The 24944-nt window shown below is 41.9% G+C and overlaps 1 protein-coding gene across 4 annotated transcripts in view; it reads left to right on the plus strand.

Annotated features, from left to right (window-relative positions):
- The window catches only part of EFCAB5 (EF-hand calcium binding domain 5), a 34211-nt gene that overhangs the window by 2571 nt on the left and 6696 nt on the right, over positions 1–24944 (plus strand). For all 4 annotated transcript variants that reach the window (XM_051635463.1, XM_051635465.1, XM_051635466.1 and 1 more), the window contains 13 exons: positions 784–1359; positions 5595–5751; positions 6170–6233; positions 7341–7411; positions 10807–10962; positions 15640–15739; positions 16457–17134; positions 18311–18379; positions 18496–18579; positions 19016–19230; positions 20439–20595; positions 22865–23154; positions 24206–24378. In XM_051635463.1, coding sequence (XP_051491423.1) covers positions 784–1359; positions 5595–5751; positions 6170–6233; positions 7341–7411; positions 10807–10962; positions 15640–15739; positions 16457–17134; positions 18311–18379; positions 18496–18579; positions 19016–19230; positions 20439–20595; positions 22865–23154; positions 24206–24378 — 2790 coding nt within the window. The remainder of the gene's footprint in view (positions 1–783; positions 1360–5594; positions 5752–6169; positions 6234–7340; positions 7412–10806; positions 10963–15639; positions 15740–16456; positions 17135–18310; positions 18380–18495; positions 18580–19015; positions 19231–20438; positions 20596–22864; positions 23155–24205; positions 24379–24944) is intronic.

Consider the following 24944-nt stretch of genomic DNA (forward strand, 5'->3'; position numbering starts at 1 on the left):
TAAAGGGAGATGTCTGCAGCTCTCTGTAGGTCTGTCTTTTACAGAATAATCTACAAGATTAAGTGCTTGTGAACAGCTTAATTACAGAGTTCATGGTATAGAGTTTCCCTTTCTGTAGAAGCTCAACTGACCCATGCACCTGTGTTCTCCTTCCCTTAACAAAATGTCCAGAGGAAAAAAATATTTGCCAAAGTTAAAATGAAGTAGTCCATGGGACAAGCTTCCTCACTGCTTTTCATAGATACAGAAAAGACAAAGCAGAAGGTGGCCTGTAGAGAAATCTTGCTCGTAGGCATCTGGTATTTCCCATTACTTGATTCCTTTGTCTCTTACCCACTGGATTTTCTGGAGACATGGAATGAGACCTAAACAGAAATAGCAATACCAGGGGTAAGAGGAATCCACTGGTCGGAACTGGGGGACAAGGCTTCCGAGCAGTGTTCACAGCCTGGCTTCTGAATCTCTAAGTGACCTGAAACTAATCACTTCTCTTCTGTGTCTCAGTTTCTTCTCCCATAAGAAAGGAGCACACTTATTTAGTTGCTCTGTCTCCAAGGGCCGTTGTGATACATAATTAATCTTTATAAATAATTCACCGATCTTTGAAGTAAAAGAGTTGTATTTACTGGAGAGTACAGAGCAGCAGGAACAGAATAAAACAAATACCATAGAAAAAGAATATGAATTAATTTGTAACTATAGACTTTCTTCCCATGTCATCTGCTACGATTCTGCTGCATCTTTTGGTACAATGTAACACGCTGCTTTTGTTCTGTGTCACAGTGACAGAGGTATGGCTGCTCAGCCAGAAGCAGCAGCTCAACCTGGGCGTCTAAAAGAAGCCAGTCTTGAAGGTAAAAGCAGCCATGACACAGAAATCAAGAGAGATCATGAGAATGATAAGCTGCCGTGTCTTAGTGATGGTGCTCTATGGAAAGACTGTTTTTATGCAAAGGTACAGCAGAGATGTTTGAGTCTGCAGGAGACAAAGGTGAAGATGATTCTTGCACAAAAGGCAAAAGAAGAAAAGGTGAAGAAGAGGGAACCCTGTGACTTGCTGACCAGAGAGTGGTTCAGTGAAGTGAAAGTGTCACTAGATTCTCGCATCTATTTGCTTGACAAACTCCTACCTACACTAATTCCAGGAATGGAATACCTCTTACTGGAAGTGGAAAGAAAGAATGTGCTTGCACAAGATGAAGAGTCAACCACATTTAACCCCATTAATTTTCTTGGAGAATATCTGAAGAGACATAACCCTCACTATGGTATTGCTACAAAGCCAACCCCCTACCTGAGAGGAATGGAGATGGTCACAGAGGAGCTAAAAGCTCAGGTGCCAGGTACAGCACCAGAAAGGTGAGAGAGTTGAAAGTGTGGCTGGTCACAAGACCAGAGCTGGTGTCTTGGTCTCTGTTTTACAAAAGGAGTGGTGTGACTGCAGCCTGGCTGGCAAAGTTTCAAACAAAATGAACCTTGTGGAGTTCAGTGCCAGAGTGGGCAGTTGTTTTCCATAAAACCTGAGAAGCAGGACAAATGCCAGAACATGTCACACAAAATGAAATACTAGTTAGTCCAGTTTAAGGCAATATTTTTCCCTTCACAAGTATATAAATCCTCTTTAGACTCTATCTTAATTACATATGTGGAATGCAAACTGCTTTCAAACTGGTCTAGCTTGGTGACAGCAGTTCCTTAGGACAGGTGTTAGTATCAAATACCGCTTCAGATAATTTCTTCTGTATCTTCCAAACTTGATAAAAAGATAACCTTTTTTACCTCCTTAAGGATGATTTATTTTGACCAAACCAACAACAATATTGTCCTGGCACATTGTAGAAACTCCTTCTCCTGGGATTTTTACTGGGCCTTTCCCATCAGCTTCTTTTTCCCTTTAAAGTAGAAACCGTTTTATATTTTATTATGTTGTTTATGTCTGGGATGTATTCTAGGCTGCTTGCTTGAGTATAATATTTAATGAATATTGGAAAGGGGTCCCATGGCATCTGACAATATACTAAGGTTAGAATGCGAGTGCATTAGGGGAACAATAATGCTTTGATTTTCACTGTTCTATTCAGAAAAATATAGAGGTGAACGTCTGTGTTTATAGATGACCCAGAGGTGATTGTGAATGATGTTGAAATTACTCATTCACTACTTGATCACTTTATTCTAGATCTGTGTTTGTAGAAGAATGACTTCTGTGTGAGTGGCTGTCTCTCCTATTTGCATAAATAGCACATGCAGCCTGAAAATTGGTTTCAGGGTTTCAGCATCAGGAATTAAGGGAGTAAAATATTGACATGTCTTGGGCATCTACTCTAAATGAAGCTAATTGACATTCCCACTATTATAATTAATAAAAGAATATGTTATATCTCTCTCTACTGCTCTGACTTTCTCTCTCTCTACATTTCTAGTCCAATACTCTTACAGTTCATAGAAAATTGCCTTCTGTGAATACAACCCTGGATTTCATATAGTCACCTCCTTTTTCCCCACAGATAAAAATAATTATAACTGACTGTGGTCAGCATGTAATAGCTCAGCTTTTTGGTTTTTCTTCATAAGCACACATAGAGTAGTTCAACCAGAGCTGGTAAAAAAAAAAAAAATTAGTTTTATTTGATTAATTTTTATTTTTTCAATGCCAGTCCATGGAAATGAATGATGTGGGGAAACCTCTTCTTTTTCAGTGAACTTTCACTCTAGAGCAGACTGTTCTAGAGGGGATGTTTAGGATGCCAGCCTTGCCACACCTTTGTTCTGCAGCCTGTTTCATCATTCATACTGCTTCACAGAGGGACACCTGGATGCAGGAAGCTCAGAACAGTATCTCATTTTTATTTTGCAAAATAAATTAAATTAAAATTCATAAATATTTCTGGGGTTTTGGGCTGGTATTGTTTGATTTTGGGGTTCTGGGTTGTTTTTTTCCCCCCTGCTAGTATAATCTTATGTTTCATTGTGAATTAGAGCTGATTTCTGGAGAGGTCAGAGTTTCCTGCAGAATGCAAAGTGTTGGCTACCAGTGACATGTTACTTGGCCTTGGCTGTTAAGTCCATGTTTACATTTGGAGGTTCTCTAATTGTACTATCAGAGCTGATGCAAAGGAAGTGACTATCAAGACTTGTAGAAACCAATCTCTCTGCAGACAGCACTGCCAGGGGGTTTATGCAGCCATAGCTGCAGCAGGTTTTGCATATCCACTGGTATTAGTATCATAGGATTTGCATTCACAGCAGCTCCGGATTTACATCTCTGTGATGGCTGTGTTGTACATTTGCCAAGGGTTCTTAGACCACAGCAGCACAGAGGATTTTACAGCCATCATGTGAGTCACTGGCTTTCTAAACAGGAAGAAACTCTTACAAGAGAAATGCCAGTCTGTGCTTAGGATCTCTCACATAAGCACCAGAAAGATAAGGAGTGAAATTCTGGCCCCAGTGAAGCTCCCAGGAGCCCTGACATGACCTTCAGGAACGGCAGGATTTCACCACAGGTTCTTCTGAAATCTTACCAGTCCTCAGTGAGCTCTGGAAGGCTTCCTCCACTCTCCTTAACTGCCACCTGACTGGGAGTCAAGGCATGCAGGAGAACAGATGGGAGAAATTCCTTATCCAGATGGATTGATACCTGAAACAGAGAGTTTATTTGTCCAGGGATGGCAGTCCTTCAGCCTGAGTCACCCATCCTTGTGTGGGAGGGAGGCGGCTGTCTTCCTGAAGGAACATGTTTCATTCTGCAGGGAGAAGTCACCCTCACTGCCATCTCATCTCTTCTGGAAATGTCTAATACTGCAATGAGCTCACTTTGAAATGGGTGCCTGGCTCTGTTCTAGCCTGTTTTGCCATTATTGTCTAGGAGACATTTTGTCCCGCACCAGGGACACTAAGCAGAGGATGCAGCTGCTGGTGTTTTAGGACCCTAGAAATAAATGCAAAGCTGCAGCAGGTGCAGCACGTGCAGCACCCAGTGTAACTGCTGCCCAAGCCCTTGGCAGGTCCTGGCATGGCCTTATCTCTGCTTTCAGCTTGCAGACCACTCCTGAGAAGAAACTGTAGCTAGAGATGGTCTGGGTTTCTCCTTCTGTCTGTAGCATACATTGGAGAAAAATCTGTTAGTCCAGCTAGCTTGGTACCTGCTCTGTGCCTGCTCTTTGCTATGTCTGTGAAGGAGGCAGAGACAGGACATTATTTTACCCTTCCCCTGCTATCAAAGTGCCAGAGGCTGAGCTGCCTCAGCAGGCACTTGTGCAATGCCCACAATTGATTAAGGGACCCAGTTATTCATTAAGAAACCTCTGTGATAAAAGGCCATGAAAGACAAGCACCTAGTGGTAAAACTGGCTATGATCAAAGTGTATTGCTGTGACATGTTAAACAGGGCTTTCTATTAATTAAAATATATATATAATTGGTTTATAATTTCTAGGATGACCCTATAGCAACAGGAGAGCACAGGAACAGGATCAGCTCATCTTCACAATAAGTGAAACACGGAGGGAAATGGGAGCAGAAATAGCTAGTTAAAATATAACTTCTGGCCTAGTGTGTTCTCAGATACAAAAGAGGAGCAGTTCCCTGTGCTCTGAGTCACTGCAGAGGGTGTAGGTGAAGCTGCAGAGGTGAGCAGGGCAGCTGCTTCAACACAGAGATTCCAGCAGCCTCCATGAGCAGAAGTGTTTTCCCCAGATGAACTGATCCTTTGGCTTTAAGCATTTTGAACTTCCTAAACGTTTTTTCCAGTTTATAAAAAGAACAAAGTCAAAACCAAAGCAGATCAGATCAATTTTATTCTGTTCTTTTGTTGTGTAAAATGGAGGATTGGGGAGAACATGGCTGGGTGATTAGAGAAGCAAATGAAATGGAGGGAAGAAGAAAAGGAGGTACCAAGCTTGCAAACTGTGTGTTCAAAATGATGGAAAGGTTGGTGTATTATCCCTGTCCTAAGGCAGTAAGGACTTTATTGTGTGAGACTGCTTGAGAAATTTCATTGAACATTGTTCCTTGGCAGTGAAGTGCTCGTGTGAAATGGTACTTAGGCTTAGAGACAAGTGCATACTGATGCAATTTTGTTGGTAAATCAAGTGTAGCAAAATTAGGCACCTCTGTTCCTGCTGAAATTGAAAACAAACTGAAGGACATCTAAATAATAAATAATTAATGGCATTGTAAATATGAAGGTAAAATTCGTCACTGTTGAAACTCCACAAACTAGGAGAGCTGTACAGATCATTTTTCCTTAAATGTCTACTATACACTCTGCAAGAGACTCTCTCCTCATGCACATATCTGACACTCAGAGGTTATTTCTTCAGAAGCAGAATTACACTGGATTTCAGGACATGATGCATGTCTGAATCTAAACACTCTCACCTCCTTGGAGCTGCCCTCTGAAAACACAGGTTACTGATATCTAGTCCAGTGGTCACACTAGTCATTCTTTGGAAAAAAATATGCTTGTACTAGAAGGACAAGAAATCCAGTAAGAAGTTATTTCCTTTCCTTTTGTTCTTCAGGGTAGGCTTAATCTGTCTTAAATATATGCATGATGGTATCTTTCTAAACCTTATTCCCATGTCCTACAGACTGGCCAGGATGAAGACTGAGGCAAAGAAACAACGTAAGGAAAGGGAGCGGGTGGAAAAGATGAAGTCTAGGATGAAAGAGATAAGAAAGGAGGAGCTGGCCATTCAGTTCAAAAAGTGGAGAGTGGATGTCAGTGGCAGAATACCCCTTGCAATGGTAACTAGGGGAGCTAAATGTTGGATACATACCTCAGCAGCAGCTGGTTATCCCTCAGAATCCCCTTCAAAGGTCGCGGGGCAGCCACTCTTGCTCTCTTGTGGCCTCCATGAAATCTTTCTACCCCTGTGACTCATACAAACAGATCCTGCCGCTCATAGAAGATGAGATTTGCAGCAATTCTCATACATCTCTTGGTAAAAGCATCTTTCTCACAAGACACATAAGGGCCCTAGGAAATTGTCCTGTGGTTACACACAGGACAACACAGGCAAGGTCCACATTTAACAGGCCCTAACCTCTGTGTGGTAAGGAGCATTGCTGGCCCATACAACTAATTATTCTGGGTAATTTACTTTAATAATTGCCTACTGTTGTCTTCATGCAACAGGCCTTTGACTATTACCCTGATTTGTAGGTTCAGAGCGCCCTGAAGTCTTTTCCAGAGTTCATTCCTTCTACTCCCATAGAAGTGATAGAAGGTAAGTTTTCAGTGTCTCCTTTATTTTTATTTCTGTGGTCTGGATTCTGAGGCAAACTGTGGGATGGGATGAGCAGGGACCCTCCAGAGTGCATTGCTGCTTGCAGCTGAAGTCACCTCTGTCTGGAGCCTGCCCTTGCTCAGCCCTTTTTGTGTTGTGGAATTGTTCCTCTGAGTAATCCCTCTGGACTGGCAGCACATTGTGGGAATGCCAGATACAGCCCTGTGCTCCTGCTGTGCTGACTGTGGGTCTCCAGTATGAACAGATACTGGGATATGAGGCTGAGAAGGAAGTTTCTGTCCAGATCTTTGCTCTAGAGGTGCTGGAGGTGCTTCATGTCCTATTCCAGCAACAATCCAGCTCAATTTCTTAATGTATTTAATTTAATAGTATCTGATATACACTAATGGAACATTAAGCTTTGTTTTGTAGTTTAATAAAGATAATGTACAGCTTAGGAATGTCTTAAGCAACAAGAGAGAAATGCAATCTATGGTGAATTTTCTCTTTATTCCTGATGTTTTGTAGAAGAAAGAACAGGAAAATAATCCCAACAGAAATGCCATGTCTCAAAGACTTCATTCAAAAATCTATGCAAACATTTTACATACCTCCTCAGTTCCATTATAGCAGCCCAGAAGCTGACCAGAAGATAGTTTTGAACATCATAATCAATAAAAATATTCCCACAGAGCTTCTTGGGAAAATTACTGACTTTCAGATTCTACTCTTGCAAAGCAGAAGCCACATCCCTGGAATGTTAAAGCTCTTTTATCTGTTTGTTAAATAAAAAATAACTTCTTCCTTCACATAATTAGTTGTAAGTACAGTTAAAACCATTGCAATTTGTACCAACATATGTCAAGATTATGACCATACAGTTCTGGAAAGGTAAGTGCAGATTCTCAGCAAGAGAAATAAGTAAGAATCAGATTTAGGGAGCCTCTAGAGTTAGATGCTTCAGCTATTGTGTAGGATAACCTCACATAAGCGTAATCCACCATGAAAAGAGAGTCAATGAAAGATAACAACCTGCAAAAAATATGTACAATATGCAAAACCATAACTGTTGGCTTTCTAAACCAATATCTGTTCATTTTTTACTAGCAATCTCTGACAGGAAGCTGAAAATTGTGAACACGTTGGAAAAAAAAGTAAACATAGATGAATTCAAAGAGGTGAGGAATGAAATAAGAGCATGTGATTCAGAGTATGATGTTTGTCACAAAGTAGTAGTATTTCCCTGGAGGCAGCTAAGATGAAAAAGTGAAGGGCTTCTCTTCTCCAGCATCTCAGGTAACTGGTTGTATCAGGACATTTCACATCCACACCCGTCTCCATCCTCTGCTATCACAACACTTCCCTTCTGGCCAGCAAAGGGGAAGTATTTTGTTTTCTTCAGAGCTGCAGCCTGTACCACTCTCTGAGAAGCTACTCTAGAAGCAGTGGGGTTTAGGACATCCCTCTCCATTCCCTTCTAGGGTGTCCAAGTCCCAAGAAACCTGTGAGCTCAGATTTGGCCTTGGCTGCTCAAGGGAGGTTCAGTGTCCCAGTACAACCACTAGCCTGAGGTAATTAGTGCTGTCCCCAGAGTATTGTTATGTCTGGTTAAGTTCTATTAACCTTAGTAAAAACAAACAAGTGGTGAACTGGGATGAGAAGCTCTAGCGTTTTTGTCCTGGACTCTACTCTTCTTCAATTTGAAAACAACCAAATCCGTTCCAACTGTGTTTACTGAGAAACTCTCCAGGCCAAGACTTTGCCAGCCACTTCTACCTATGACAGAGCTAAATTTTATGGCTGAGTAGTTAACCCTGGGAAAAGGATATTTAGAATAGAAATAATGACAGACTGTCAATTGCAGCAGTGCTAGTGGGTGCTGTTACAATAATTAAAAACAGAGTATAAAGCAGCTGTGCAGAGACTAATTTCAAGCAACCATGTGTGATGTTTGTGCTTTCTTTGCTCTCAGGAGTCTCACATGTTTGGTATTTTGTACTGAGATGCATTTTTATGAAAACTTGTTGAAGGCTTTTTTAAGCATGAAATGAGGTCTTTTTAATTTTAACCTCAGAATAACTGCATTTAATTAAGAAAACTACTGTGGATAATGGGAGCCCAGAGAATTGCTTTTGTCACTGAAATGAAGCATCAATCCATAACCTGTATGGAACATGTATAAGCACTGTATGAATTCCTGCTCCATTAGCATTAGAAAAATGTTTTACAATATATTTTGTATACTCTTTATTTTAACTCAATTAAAAATATGACATGAGAGAGCAGAAGTACAGTAGATATGGACTGTCAATCTGTGTGATTTACCAGCCCCTGCAATGTTGTTCTCAGAATATATTCTCTGATGCTTTTTCCAGTCCAGTTTTAATTGAATCAAATGATGAGTCTTTCATCACTTCCCTTGGGAGCTGTTCCATAATTACAGACCTTGCTCTCAGCACAGGGCTGTTTCTCAGCTACAGTTTACCTCTGTGCATCACTTTGCATCATCCACCAAAACAGAGATGATCTTTCTCCACACAGGTCTAGGCTCTTTCACATGTGGAAATCATTGCTTTTTAATGGACCCTAAAATTAAATGGTGCTTTTTTTCCCCTTCAATTCAGTGCAGCTTTGGGTTACCTAAAGGCTGTTAGAAACTCAGCAGAGAGACCTCACACATTGTTGCTGTTGTTGAATTTCAGGGTTGTGGGTTTTTTCTGCAGAAATGCAGAATTTGTTGAATTTTTACATCCTTCTTGACAAGCTCATGGGGTCATTTATATTAAAAGCCTTTAAATCCCAGAGACCGGTTCTTAATAGTTTATTTCACAGGCTTTGTATTCTAACATGCAGAACCCCCTCCAGCCTGACACAAAGCTGTTGACCCCCAGGGAAAAACTCACATTACCTTTGTAGGGTCTGAATCAGGCTTTAAAGGTTGGATTGTTTGTCAGGGTTGCATGTGGCTTCCTTGATTTCTATTGAGATCAGCAGGCAGAAAAAGCAAAGGTCCATTGTTATTGATGATGTGTTCACAAACTGCAACGAGGTCTCACACTGGATAGCAAGAAGAAGGTGTGTCAGCTTTCTTCTGATGGGTGTTAAAATCCCTTGGTTAATAATAAATAAATGAATGCTTATTACGTGTGCAGTGCTTTACACACAGCAGCTAAGAAAAGCTCATGACTCTGTGATAGTTCCTCCTGCCCACATAGCCAAACACTCTCCTCAAGAATGTTCTGTGGAGCTGTTAGACAGCAGCATTAATACAGAAGCCCTTGGATGTGTCATCAAGATGACATACAAAATAACAAGTTGCTTGTCCAACCTGCCTCCTCCCAGCTGCTGTCATCTTTAAGGTTCATCTGTCGCCGGGCTCTGGGTTGTTATAGCTCTGAAAAGCTGGTAGATACACGTAGCCCCAGATCTGCCACCTTCTCTCCAACCCACCTACATCCTCGCTCATTATGCTGAAATGCAGAAAAAACATGACATTGTGTTAGGAGTTCTGCTTCCCCACCAGCCACTGCTCAGCCTGTTCACTGCTGCTTCTCTGCTCTTCCTCCCTTCTCCAATTGTCCCATGTACTCAGAAACTATGCAATATAGACATGAATAATAATAATATATATTAATATTTCAGTTTGTTAATGCCTGTGCAGCATTTCAACAAGTCCAGGATGTCCTAGCCCTTCTGTCAGGTATCCACACTCTGAAAATGGGGTAATGGGAACCATTCTGTGCTTGGCAGATTCCTCCTTTTCCCTGTCTGGGCTCCCTGTTACTGTGGCTGGCTCCAGAAACCTGTAATAATTCAGTGCAGGCTTTGGGATTGTGGTTTGTTCTGATGGCCATTATTATTTATGTCATGCACACCACATTTTCAGAACCATATTGCTTTTACTCATAAAAACCACATGGCTATAAATCCAAAGTGTTAAAGTGTCTCCAAGGCTAGAACTTAAAATAAATATCGTCAGTAGTATTCCCAGTGTCAGAGGACTTGGGTGACAGCAGGCACATTTTCTAAAAGTTCTTTCCTTTTTTTTTATTGTATCCAGACTGATTCCCTAAACACTGACATTGTGGCCAGTGGACATTTTGTGGTGTTAGAGAATTGAGTGACTGTCAGTTCTGCAAGAACTAATGGCTCAAACATGCCTCCCTGGGTGTGAAGTCAGAAATACTAAGTGCTGCAGAAAACCATGGAGAACTTCTCTCCTCCCTGAGATAACCTAACCTAAGCCATGGCATTTCCTAGGAGGGATTCTGATCTAGCCTCTCTGAATCACTGAACATGAGAAGTGACCTCTGGGCCAGGAAAGGAACTGTTCACCATGCATTTGAGCAGAGCCTGGTGCAGCAGGGGCCCAGGCTTGCCTGGAGGATATTGCTGCTTTGGAAAGAAAGAACAAAAGCAGTGTAGCACCCACACACCAAGTTTGCAGCACATTTGCAGATTAAACTACAAATTCACAGATATTTCATTGCAGGCAATAGTTTTTAAGAGCTCAAATAAAGGTGAAAATACTTGAAGAAATCTAACCATTGACACTCCTGCTTTCTCCCCACAGTATGTCTATTGCTTCACTGAAAATTTTTCAAATGACACGTTCCAACAAATGCTGAAGCATCTCTGTCAGTGTGCTGATGACTTCCAAAGAGCAATAAAACATGATATGTGGAGGCAAATGTTTGCTGATCTCTTCCTAGATTGTGATTATGGAAAGGTAAGCAAAGCAGCTCTCAACCTAATTTCAATATGGTGATGCTTCCAATTTAGTATCTCCCTGGGTCACCAATTCCTTTGTATTCTCCATGACTCCAGATACTCATGTTGTGCTAACTCAGCATTACTTTAGAGGACAGTAGCTGCTGCTTTGTCCTCAAATTCGTAGTTTCTAGACACAGAAACAGCCAATAGCCTTTAAGCTGATGGCTAATTAGAAACTTTATGACCTAATGTAATGACTGGGGCTTAAGTTTGATGGTTCTGGAGAAGAAATTAACCATGAGCTTTAATACTTCTAGTCATTATCTGTTCTCAAAGCATGTTCAGAATGTTTGGGTGTCAATTTGTTATTCAGCCATACTTCAGAAAAAGATAACCTGGTATATATTGACCTTTACAATAGTAACATATATTGCATTAATTATGTTGTATTAATTTATTCACCTTTGGGGCTTCTATCAATAAATCTCATAGTAGTTTAAATTTTAAATGCAAAATAAGCTATCTTTACAACCTCTCTGGGAAAAGTACTGTGAACTTCAGCCCCAATTTATGGGCAGGAAATTAAAATAAAATGAATCAGTTACAGAATTGGAACTCAAAAGCCATAATTTGGTTTTCAGCAGCTCTAAACTCTATCTCTCAGCTCCCGAGTACATCTGCATTCCCATTAAAAGCTAGACTTGTTAGAAAACCAGTAAATAGTAGAAGCTCAAGAGTCAATGGTATAAGCTATTCCTAAAAACTTGGCCTTCACCAAAAAATATGCCTCAGTGAGCCAGTTGCTGGCTACTACACAGCAAACAGTTGCCATGATCTTGCCATTTTCTCCCCTGCATAAACGATATTTTGCACTCCCTGGTGATGTTTGCAGCATGTATCCAGAGCGAGCTGTGCTCTGCAGTGTCATGCTACGTGTCATTGCCTCTCAGAGAATGGAATTACACGGCAAGTTTCAACAGCAATGGTGTGTTTTAGAGAATATCAGGCAAGCTGCTCTTTCAGGGATGGGGAAAGAAACGTGTGTACTTCGCAGTTAGAAGACATTTCATTTTACAATTGCTCTGTCAAGAAGAGCTACGATGTATCCTCCTGGGTAGAGTAATAGCTAAAGCTGAGTCCTCTCTTTGCCTTGCGTTTTGGAAGGATCCCTCTTTCTCTCTCATGTTTGAATGTCACTTTCTCCCTATTATTTCTGTGGCAGTAATCACCATCTCCATGCTACTAATCCCAGTGGAATTTCAGAGGCAAAGAGCCAAAAATGCTAGCACAACATGACAGGAGGGAGCAGCCATCAGCACAGACGCCAGCGCTGCCCAGGAAAAAAAACAGCAGAGCACAAACATGGTTGCTGTTTCCAGCCCCCGAGGCAGCCTTGCTCTGCAAACTGAGCTCACTAAACTGTGCTGTGGACCACACGGCTCTTCTAAACCTGTCCTCGTTTCTTTTGTGTAGCTCCAATAAGTCCTGCTGGACTGTACCCATGGGGAAGAGAAAAGATGCAAACCAAAGCGAGGACTTGCAGCAGCTGAATGGGATCCATTACCTGTAGTGCTCATTCTGCACAGCACAGCAGAGCAGTTGTTTCAGTTCCTCATTTCCATGTGTTTGGTAGCAGTTCTTCCAGTCTGCATGGTGAGCGTGCTGGCTGCCTCAGTGAGCTGCAATTAGGGCCAGGGAGCTGAGAGAGCAGTGTTTAAATTACAGTCAAATTAGAAGGTGTCCACATGATCATTATTATGATTTCACATGCATGCATCCAGAAGGATGGCAGCTCAGCCAGAACAGCCTGGACTCTACACTGAAGCAGAAACTTTCCAAGGCAATGCCACAACCCAGCTGAGTCACTGCTCCGATGCCCCAAAAGGCAATAGCTCTGTTAATTTTAAGCTTATTGTTTCTCTGTGCTCATGGGTATCAAGTCTAGTTTCTTTTATACGTGATAACACAATCTGCATTAATTTTCAGGGACATTTTAAGCCCGGGATCTTTAAATGCAACTGAATTTAGTCAGAGATCAGTTTTCCAACTAGTGAAGTTTGAGACACTTCTGATCACCTTTCTTGCAGTACAGCAACAACAAAGCCTGCTTTCTCCTGACCTTCTCTGGCTGTCTGTTCTTCCCAGCATGCTCACTAAGAAGCACATTGTGGTGTTCAAGATACACACATCACATTTCCAGAAAAACAATCAAGAGGTTAAACACTGACTTACCACTGAGTAAATGGCAAGTCTGGTTTGGTCTGTGTTGCTAAAGGAATTACTCACAGAACATTGCTGAAAACAACCAAGAATCATCACCTGCCAATATCGAGGTGACAAGAAAATTGGCTCAACGTGTTTCAACTCTCCAGCCACTAGAGCTGGCACTAGTTAGAGGTGGAGACAAGTTTTGGGCAGCTGTACAAACACAGATGGGCTGCTGGTATTTACAGGGGATGCTGAACCTGTCTTGTACCAGGGGCTGACAGGCAGGAGCCTTTCATCAGCCTCCCCACTGACATACCAAGTACAAAGCAACATGACCTTTCCTGGTGAACTCAGGAACCCAGAAAGGTGATGTAACAGGTATGGGACCTTGGAAGTGGTTCTCCTGTTGTAAAGCTCCTCTCTTTACTGTGACATATTCCTCTCAGGGTCAGTTGTAAGGGAAAAGGTCCTGAAATAACAGGTCTCTGGCAAATCTGTATAAATTGGAAATTTTAAAACAAGGTGGAAAATATACCCCTAATTCATATTCAGTAATTTCTTGAAAGGAATTTACTATTTTTAACAATATATAAGCCCAAAATGATTTAATCTAAATAATCAAAAACCTTTTCTAGAATCTGAGTTTTCTAAATCCTCCAAGTATATTATTTTAAGATGACAAAAAAGTATCTGAATCCCCAAAACAACATTTTAATTTTCTTTTAAATAATATTTCATTGATTGATTTACTTTTTTAATGAAACAAAGCCTTGCATTAGTGCTGCAGCCTCGAGGCAACCAGCAGATGATTGTGGCAAGTAACAGCTGAGGAAATTTAAAGGGAAAATTAAGTGTGTGTAATGGAAATACTGACTGGAGAATCCAAATATTGTGCAGTGATCAGGTAACATCTTCAGAAACACATTCTGTGTTTGTGTATCTACTAAATGGATGCAGAATTGGATCTGACATATTCAGCTGAAAACCAAACAGCAGAAATAGATGTTTGCATGGGAACATGCAAGATATTTGTATATTAATGTCAAGAAGATGAAGATGCTGGGAATCAGGGCCTACCTTTTGTAAGCTTAGGGACTGAATTATGTGATGACATTTGTTCTTCCAAACCCACACATGGATGAAGTTCAACTGTAATCTCCATCATTTTTTTCCCATTGGGAATTAAGTTACAGGAGCCTGAAACACTACAACTGAACTGGACAGCAGGTTAAAATGCAGTTCTGATCCTTTCCTCAGAATTTGAAAAAAAATACTCATTCTATTCCCTTTAGAGGCAAGGTGTTGCAGTAACAGAAAATGTGATGAATCCACTTAGATTTCAGTGTCAGCCTCCTTGGGAACCACTTCACCAGTAGGTGATGGGCACCTCTCAGTTGTTTTCAAGTCCTCTGTTCCTCACGTTGCTGCCATTTATTAAAATTTTAGGTTCTAAACAACACAGGCATCTTGAGCTCCTTTCCAGAAAGGAGCAACACACTTCTTCCTTGATTTCTTCAGCCTAAGGGCAGGAAAAGTTCACAAAGAATTAAAAGCTGGTGAATTTTCCATTTTGCAGCCCTTAGGAGCAAAATGTGAAAAGGAAATCAATAACTCAGATGGAAAGCTACTTGCTACAGATAATGAACTTAAGTAAATCTGTTCTCTAATTAACTACTGTATTTCACTAAGGGGAGGGAGATTAGCAAGGTGGCAGGACTGAAGTAATGACAACAGGAATTAATCATAGAATGGAAAACTTGCAATGGTTTAGGTTTGCTTCACTTTTTAAACTCACCATTTCCTGATTGGAAATAACCCATTTAATTGTCTTTTCCTGCTTTTATTGTCTATATACACTCACCCTGAGCAATGAGGACTTCATAAAATCTGCATGTTCCTCTGCACTGGAACTACTGATACCTCCCTCACCTCTAAGGACAAAAGTGTATGATTTTTTAAAGGAAATTAGGGAGGTTATCATAATAGCTCAGATTTTTGGACTGATTCCTTTCCCAGGCAGTTGCCAATCCCTCCTGCTTCAAAGGAAACGAGGGGACACAAAACCCAACTACAATGTGCACTCACTAGCATAACACAGCACAGCCCCATAATATGTGAAAATTGTTCCATAACACTTGTCAGGCAATGCATATTTGTCCTGAAAGTGTGAAATGTTGAATCTTTGATCTTTGCATGAAAATTCCTTTGACAGAAGTGGTTAAAATCATCCAACTATAATTTGTAAGGAATATGCAAGAGGATGTGCCTGCAAAGCAACATGTCTGAGGAGTTCCAGCTAAGCCCAGAGAAGAATTTTTTGCCTCTGCGAAATAAATTATCTGCAATTTGTACTCACGTTCTGGTAATGGGTAATTTTCAGTCATAGGTAATTCTTAGCTAGTAGTGCCTTTGTAGTGCTGCAAATTTGGAAATAATTCCCAAGAACCACAAGAAAAAAGCCAATAATTCTCATCTTTTTGTCTAGGTTGGTGTCTTAGACAGACAAAAAACACTTGCCCTGCTGGTAGAATTCTATGACAAGAACCCAGTGGTTGCCAAGAGGGGATTCTGTAACCCAAGGCAGTGTGAGTACCTGGAATGTTTCATTTGTGGTTAAATCATTAGGTCACATGACATTGTACTGTTAATATGTGGTTTAGAAATGTTAGAAGCAATGGACAGAGCCTAAAAAAGGACCCAGATGGATGTGGTGACCTCTACACCACGATTTGCAAAGATGTTTTGTAAACTGTGATGCAACGTACAGAAATATTTCAGCATCCAAACCTTTGCCTTCCTGAAAAATTCTGAAGTACTTTTTGGAATAGGAATAAAGACAGACTGCTTTTCCTGAAACAACTGGGCTTTCTTAGTGAGCAGTATTAGAAGTTAATTTTGTGTTTACACTAAAATTTCTCCAGGAACATGGAAAGATAAAGAAACACCACAGAGAATCATCGCCATGAAAGTAAAATATTTCTAAGATACTGGACATTATGTAATTGCTAAGATCAAATGCAGGGCAAACGACAGCTTTTCTTCTTAGTGTGGAGAATTATGAAACATGGTTTTTATCTCAAAAGATGTGGTATAATCAACATTAACAAGTGCAGGCCAAGACTTTATTCAGAAGGTCTGTGTTTCTGAGACGTGTGTTTGCAGAAGGTGCTCCCAGATTGTGTTTGCTAAGAAATACCTTTCTTCTTCCTTTTTTTTCTTTAAATATTCTTATGCAATACTAGAGAGCAATAATAAATACATAAAACCAATTGAAACGATCATCAATATTTTTTCTATTTTAGGGCCAATAATTGAGCCACAAGAGATTGAGCTTGCTGATTTATGGGGAGGCCTTGTTGACCTGAAGGTTTGTAAGGAGCCCAGTGAGAAGTTAGTTGTGTCTCAAACAGAAGTTTCTGAGGGAGTGGATGATGTGTCTGCAGTGAAAAGCACTGACTTTGAAGCCAGTGGTTTGGATGGAGGTGCAATACAGAGTGAGGAATCCAGTTTTCAGGAAAATACCGAAACTGAGAAGCAAACTGATTCTGCAAGTGCAGACAGACAAGAGGAAGCTTTCCTAGGATCAACCTCTGCTGGGTACAGTCCCAGGAGAGATGGAGAACCTGGACCTGAAAAACAGGTGGAGAAAGAAGAAATTAGTCTGGGTAGAGAGCCTGATTCAGAAACAAAGAGGGAAGATTATGTTAGCTCAGCCGGAGAACCTGGCTCAGAAGGACAAGGCAGTCAGGAGGACAATCAGACTGCAGAGACAACCAGCATCATTTCAGGACCAACACCTGAAGCTACAGCCATGACCTCGGAAGACAAAGCTATGGCAGACATGGATGCTCCAGTTGCAGAGGTTGTGAAGACAACTCCTACAGAAAAAGAGAGTGTTTCTGGGCAGCCTGGCAGCCAGTTGGACCAGCAGACAAGCTCAGAGACAAGACCGCCAGATGAGGACCTTCTGCAAGACCAAGGTAAAGACAAAGCCTTATCCTTTACTCTGGCAGGCCTTAGTCTTTTTCAACGTATACATTTGGATTGGTTTAACTGTAGGTGTGGTTTTAATCCATTTCAAACATATTGAAAGTGTGTGAGTGATTTCTGAGTACATAAGACTTTGGTATCTTCTCATCGTGGTGTCTTCTGTCAGGGTCTCAGAGTCTGTTCCTCTCCCAGGATGGCAAGTGAATCACTTTGCTGGTGATCTGGATTCAAGGCACTGAGCAGACACATTAATTCAAGTAGGGACTTTCTGAAGCAGCAGCTTTTTTATAATAAAGAGAAACTTTATGCTGTGTAATATCAGTATAGCAAGACAGAAGCCTGAGCGTGGTGAACACAGAGATGATTTAAATGATTTTTAGGCTGTGATTGTCCATAGAGAGATTTATTAGGAGAACATATAACATGAATGTTTTACTTTAATATCTCACTGGTTTCCAAAGGACTACTGTCCTTCTTAGTTGTGTACAAAGGTCCCTGTTCTAGGAAGGCTGTGGTTGGGCAACTGTGTGTTTCATAAGAGGCACTTTCTTCACCACACCAGAAAGACCACCTTCCTTGCTGGCTTCCTCTGTGAGTACACTCTTGTGTCTCACAGTTTGAAGCACTGTGAGAACTGGGTCTTGACTGCCAGAGCAGTCCAGTGACAGACTTACTACCTAAAGAGCTGTAAAGCTGATGGTACAGCCCACTGGTACCTACAGCTTTCTCTGGTGAGCTTCCAGCATACAGCACTGCCTTGTCACTCAGCCAGTCCCTGGATACTCACCCCACATCGTTGGGGGCTTGCAGTGCTTCCATCCTCAGAGCAGATTCCTACCCTGTCCTTGCAGAAATGATGGTTTGGTTGTATGAGGCTCTTTGAGAGAAAGGTGGATGGAAAAAAGCAGTTTGAATCCAATTTTGAGCATATCTTGGGAAAAAAATTATCTTACTACTCTTGCTTAAATGGATATTTGTAGCTGCTTTAAGAAATGCAACATTCACCAGGTGAATTTTAGGAAGCAGCATTTCCAGAAAGTAAAAATAAACAGCTACTGATAACAAGGGTAACTCCAAAGACACAGAGGTAGATTTTACATTTTAATCAGCAGGGTGACCAGACTAGTAAAGTCTGGCTCATGGGAGATTTCTTTTTAAAATTGCAGGTCCAGCATGCTCAGACAGACAGGATTCTCCAGATGAAGCTGACCAGGAGTTTGAAGTGCCATGGTCAGGTGACTGCTCATGTCAGCTCTTTTCATCTGCTTTAAAACTGTGGCTTGAAAAAGCTGTATCTTGTGTCTTTGTCAAAAGCTTGCATCATCACAAGGTATGTTTTATCTTTCACCAGGTGACTTTCTGACTTATGACCTAAATCGCAGGTATGGAACGAAAATTCCAGAGGACTGGAAGTATGCAAACACTAAATTTCCAGGTATTTGGTCAAAATGTTTTGTGTTCACTTGGGGACAGAATGGCTGGCAGAGTCTGCAGACATGTCAGTACTGCTGAGAGCTGAAGGTTTGGACAAGAATACAAACACTCATTCCTGAGGCTGACCTCAGGAGAAGAGCAGTGCAGGCTTTGTCTTGGAAGGTCACTTGCTGTGTAACAGCAATATCAGCTCACCTGTATTCAGTGATTTGACCTGGTTGTATGACAGCACCCATGATGGGTTGGAGCATGAATCTGAAGAGATGCTATTAGAAAAGTATAAGCAGATTAAGGCTGTTGGTCAGGACAGGCCCAGTCCCTAACCAGCTGTGATTTCACTGGTAGGAAGCGCAGGATTCAGGAGTGCGTTGGTACCTGCCACGTGGCTTTAGGGCAGCATTTGGCTCCCACAACACACTGTGCCTTCTGCCTTCCAGACCTACACCCCCTCATGGCAGGGATTCAGGAGCGCTGGGCTTCTCCTACCAGGAGTGCCTTCAATGAGAGCTGCCTCAACCTGCCACGGTTCGTGCACCTCATGGAGACCTTTGTTGGTGAAGACATTTCACTGCCTACTCTGAAGAGACTTGTTGCATTTATCAAAGAAGGATACCAACAGACAGAAGAGGAAAAAATGGAACAGCTACAAAAAGTAAATATTGATAAGTTTTGCTGATCCCATGATCAAACAAAAACCAAGCAGATGCCCACAGACACTGACAGAGTCAACTTTCCATCTCATGCTGCCAGAGCTGTTCACTTGCAGCTTTGTGTTCTCTGTTCCTTCAAGAGACCTTTTACCCCTTTGTATTCATATGGACCCTCCCTCCCTAGCCCTTAGCTCTACCAGTGATGACAGACTCATCCTGGAAGAGGTTGCCTGTCTGTTCTGAGCTGGACTCAGTGAGAACAGCAGGTTGATAGCTAATTGTGAAAGACATCAAAACATTCCATTCTGCTTATTCATTTTTATAATAGCCAAGAACCTGATCTCTGACCTACTGCACTGGCATGTACACATGAGGTTGTGGATGTTTTGGGAAGGGTTTTAAAACAAGTGTGTTAGGTCTTGCTATGTGCATGGCTGCATGTGGCTGTACACATGCTTCTTTGTGTTTCAGCTACAAGGTGCTCGTCCCATGTGTTGAGAAAACATATTCCCCTTCAGCAATATCCTCATGCACAGGGTGCCCTGTATCACCTCAGAGCACAGATACATTTCCTGGTGGCTCTGTCCATAGTAGCCTCTCTAGCTGCATTTTCCTCAGATGTCTCTCTGGTTTCCCTCTGCTGCTGACCTAATTTGGGTGAGATATTGGATCTGACGGCTCTGCTGTCCTCATGCTGAACACAACACACACTGCCAGCATTTCAGCCTTTGAGAGAATTCCACTCCTTGTGTTGTGCAAGGACTGGGTTTGAAGGACAAATTGGACACGCATTTGCTTGGAGTCCACACTCTTTGGGGCAGCACCAGCAAAATAACAACGTGTGGAAATACAAACCATCACATCTTTGGGTGTTACTAACAGGGCTGTGGTTAGTTCTTGCTGAGAAGACATTTGTATTCTGGGCAACTTGCACTGGGCTGAGTTGATCTCACTTTAGATCCAGCATGGGCTTTGTTTGCTCACTGGGAAATACCCCTCTGCTGTGCTGATTCTGCCTGGTAAAACTGAACTGTTGGCTGTGCTTCGCAGTTCCAAATAACTCTCAGGTTTAGTGATTCATCACCAGGTCTGAGCTGTGTATTTACAGATTTGGCCTGGCCCACAGGAGTTACTGCATTTTCCATATTTGTGCAGCCACTGAGCAGCACTGCCCAGGAGTTCCCAAAGACTGGCTGTTCCTCTGCTGCAGGTTGACCACAGCTCTCGCTTGGCGCAACGGAAACTGCTGCTGGAGGCACTTTTTGAAAAGTGGGATAAAAATGCATCTGGGCTTCTGAACCTGGAAGAGGTGAATGCTGTTCTAAGCACATTCAAGGAAGGGATGGAAGAAGAAGCCTTGAGGAACGGTAAGCAAAGAGCTCCACTCTGAGAGAGCAATGTCAACTCAGTAGGTCTTGAACCATTCACCAACAGTGCTCATGAATTTGTTGGCAAGCACCAGTCATTTTGTGTTTTGAAACCAGTCATAAACATAGATGGTGTGATGTATAAAAGGAACAGTTGTCCAGACCTGCTTGTTACTCCACAGCTCCATCCTCTCCTCCTGTATGAGACTCCCCCTGCATCAGATTCCCACTCAGAGAGGTAGCCCAATGCTTTCAGAACATTGTGATGGGTTTAAAAAGTGATTTCAGCTGTAACATGCAATATGCAGTTGAGATATGGCAGTGAAAAACATACATAAAGCCTGAAGACACATTTTGTGCTTTTTGTCTAGCCTCTTTGTGTTATCCAGGTATTTTTAATAGGTACATTTTAATGTGCTGCCTGCAGGAATGTATCTCATAGGAGAGAACTCCAGCTTTCCTTATGGATCTCAAATAGCCTTTAGCACTGCACACTGTTGCACAGCTCTCATGAACTAGATAACTTTTGAGTCTTCCTTCTGTGTTGTTTAATTTCTCCAAATAAACTTAGCAAATTTGGTCCTTGAGAGAGTAGAATTGGGTCAGAGAGAAGAGCTGCAGGTTCACCTGGACCTGTCTGGCAGCCTCATACATATTAACATGTGGGCATTAGGTGAAATACTGTATTAGCAATTAAGAACATGTCTGCATGTGTGCTTGGGTGGAGAGGACTGGTTTATTCATCTCCATGCTCAACTTCATGTTGCTTGTTCTGCTGTACATTACTAAAAATGGCTCATTTTGGCAACCACCAAAATCTCTTTATCCTTTAGCTCACTTGAGGCAGCTGGTGGGGTGGGGAGTGCACTGGTGTGCTGCAGTTATTGGTCTCCAGGCTGCACAGCCACAGCAGAAATGGGCAGTTTACAACTCTCTTTGATTCAAAGCATGCCAGAACACACTGCAGAAATATGGAAGGACATAGTCCCTTCTGTGAAGGGCTCATAAACTAAAGGACAAAGACACAGAAAGATAGCACAGCACAATCAATACCACCTACGAGCAACAGCAAACTATTTCTAGCTGCTTCAATCTAATCTCTCAAAGACAGTGGGGAACAAGCAGCTTTGAGGGAAGGGCTCACAGACATTGCACTCCTCCTGAATGAAAACACAGAGTGAAAAGTGGGTAGAATTATTAGATTTTCCTTGCAAGTGTAAAATTACAGATATGATGGGAAAAGCAACTCATTATGCTGTGGCTCAGTAAGGAAGGGCACTGATCACGTCATGTTCAACTTCATGGGTTCTTTCTTCAAAGAGAGGAAAATGTGCAGGTGAAAATCCCAACTTTTTTATACCATCAAAACACTTTCCATCCTAGTTCTGTCAGAAAATCAGAAATTAGATTTAATAATACTGGATGTTCTTTAGATGATGGGCAGGATAAGACAGCGTTCAGAGTCAGCTCCACCATGAATGGGGCCATTTAGTACTTGCTACTACTACAGCTGAAATCAGTGATAAAATGCCCCCTGAGTTCTGTGGGGGAGACTCTCAGCTCCATAAACATCTGAGTCTTGAGTGCACTGGGAGGCAATCAGGGCAGCTCCCTGCCTGTTCCTGTGCAACGTTCATCAAAGCACTTTCTATTACACAGTTCCTTATAGACCACTGTGTGTATTGATCACAAAATACTCTGCTTAACAGCAAAGTCACACTTTGACCTATGTATCTTTGCTTGCTTAGTTCTCTAGTAGGAAGCAGCTTGACAAATAGCTCTCTGTCCTTTTCTTTACTGCTTCGGGTCCAACTGGATTTGAAATCAGGACGCAGAAAAAAATGATGCAAGTGTTAGTGAGGGCAGTGCCAGGAGCGTGATCGGGCAAGCCCAGTTTGGGCAGAGCACCCAGAGAATCCCAGGTTTCATACACCAGGAAGCTGCCTGCAACTTCCAAAGACTGTACAAGAGCACCCCCGTGAGCCAGAGCTGCTCTATTTCTATTTCTAAACCTTGTGTTTCTTAGAAAAGCTTTCCTGCTCTTTTTGCTCCACACCTACACCTCTTGGTGCGGTCCAGGTGATTCCAGAGCACAGTTGTCCCCACCTCTGTATCACTTCAACAGAGCTTTTGTTCTTTTATGAGATTCAGCACTATGCTGAATTTCAACAATTATTTCAACAATATTCAACAGTTATTTCAACAATTCATGAAAGGCAGAACATTTTATTCAGACTGTCCCTGTCTTATTTTCTGTTTTTTCTACTAGCAAAGGAACACCTCTGCTCCCGTTACCCACAGCTCAGCAGGGTGGAGAAGCTTACCCCAGTGGCATTCCAGACTTTCCTGGAGTTGGTTGCTTCCGAGTTCCCTGGCAATGAGGATGAAGCTATTGATAATATGGTGCAATTTCTGACCAGAAGGGTGAAACAAAGCCAAACGGAGTGTCTGCGGGGCCTTGCCAGGAGGAGATGGCTGCACAGTGTCCAGCAAGCAGCTGAGACCAGCCGAGCAAGCATGGAACCAGTTTACAAGGCAGTGTTCAGGGCCATCTCCCAGGTATGCACCTCAGGGAGCACAAGAGTTGCTTGTGTTGGGATAGTGACACTGGCTTCAAATCCTGGTGCACTGGAGTGGAACTCGCAGGTAGCATGGGAAGCTGATCTGAGGCTGCTTTCCTGGTGTTTTTCTGCTCTTCTCTGCTGCTGAGGAGAACCCGTGGTTATCCAGGGAAAGTCACAGGTCAGATCTGCCATAAAGGAATTCTAGTCCATGCTCTGCCAATGCAGAATGCATTTCACGGATATTTATGTCTCCCTTTTTGAAGGGCTGTTTCAGGTCACATCTGGAAATCCACAGTTCTAGTTTTAGAGCTGCTGAATTGAAACACACCAGACTCAGTTTGAGACAAAGATGGTTAATTTGTAGTAGATATTTAGTTTACTTTTTAACTTGCAGCTGCAACTTTAGATGTTTGTAGTCACCATTTAAAGCCCCTCCCCAAAGCAAAACTTCTTGGACTAGTCTCCCAAGGGAAGTGGTAGATTCCCCCACATTGGACAGTTCTAAGTCTCAGCTTAACAGGGTGTTGAGCCACCTCATATAAACTATAATAGTACCTAAAAAGGTTGGACCAGATGATCCTTGAGGTCCCTTCTAACCTGGCATTCTATGATTCTGTGATTCTCTCATAGCAGCTGAAGTGTTCTTAAAATATTTAGGTTTGTAGCTGTAGCAACTCTGGCACTTGGTTGTCTGATTTTTCCAAAGGAATCTCCTATTGGAGAAGAAATCCATAGGAGTTTTGCTTAGGCACAGGTTATAATTAAGGATTATTTTTATAGCAACTGCTCCCCATTAACAGCAGGAAAAAAGAAATCAATTTTCCTTGCCAATCAAAATACAAAGTGTTTTTGTTTGTAACAGAACACACGGGTCAGACACGATCACAGCACAGACACATCCATGTCAAGCAGTTGGTGCATGACATAAAACATCAGTGACCCAGAACAACATCTCAGCAAGAATGAGACAAGTGCTAAGCACATGAAATACATGTAATGGCCAACAGCTAATGTACATAATGTAATGGGAAACATTTGGTTGCTAGGATGCAGAAGCCTATGGGGATAACAAGAAGATCAGTGCATATATTGCCCTTTTGGAAGAGAACCAGCTCTCACCAGAGCGGGGACAGCTTCTCCTGCACTATGTGGCATGTACCACAGATGATGCTCCATATGTTCTAAACCAAACACTTTACAGAGACATGAAAGGAGTAAGGTAAGAAAAGCTGCAGAGAACTGTTCCTTTTTCTCAAAAATATTTGGAATGTAGGGGTGCCAGGCTGTGCTTGGGGTGCACTGGAAACAGAGGTTTATAAAATACTCCAGAGAGGAAATCCCCTCAGGGACCACTGTGGAATGATTCATTATCATATCCATGCCCTTCTCCTTTGCATGGTCTACTTAGAGCTGCTTTGTTTGGGATTTCACTCCTTTCCTTGGGGAGATGAGCTCACAGGCTAATGAATCTCATCCTTTAGCAGAAGTCTATTGGGCCTACATTTTCTTCTTTAAAAATTTATTCCCTTACACCAATTTACATCCCCAGGATATTTTTTGAGAACAATGCCTTTCCTTCCCTAGTGTTTACACTATAAACAGCTTTCATGCCTCTTTACTTCTAATTTCCAAGAACTAGACATATTTGATTCTTTCTTTAAATATTACCTCTTCTAACCTATTAAATCTAACTGCTTCTTGCTTCTGTATCCCCTTTCATTGCATTCATTAGCTGATGTTCTAAAAATGTCCTGAGGATGAAAAGTGCCATATTTATTACCACAG

The sequence above is a fragment of the Apus apus genome, chromosome 18, assembly GCF_020740795.1.
Source record: "Apus apus isolate bApuApu2 chromosome 18, bApuApu2.pri.cur, whole genome shotgun sequence".
Classification (NCBI taxonomy): Eukaryota; Metazoa; Chordata; class Aves; order Apodiformes; family Apodidae; genus Apus; species Apus apus.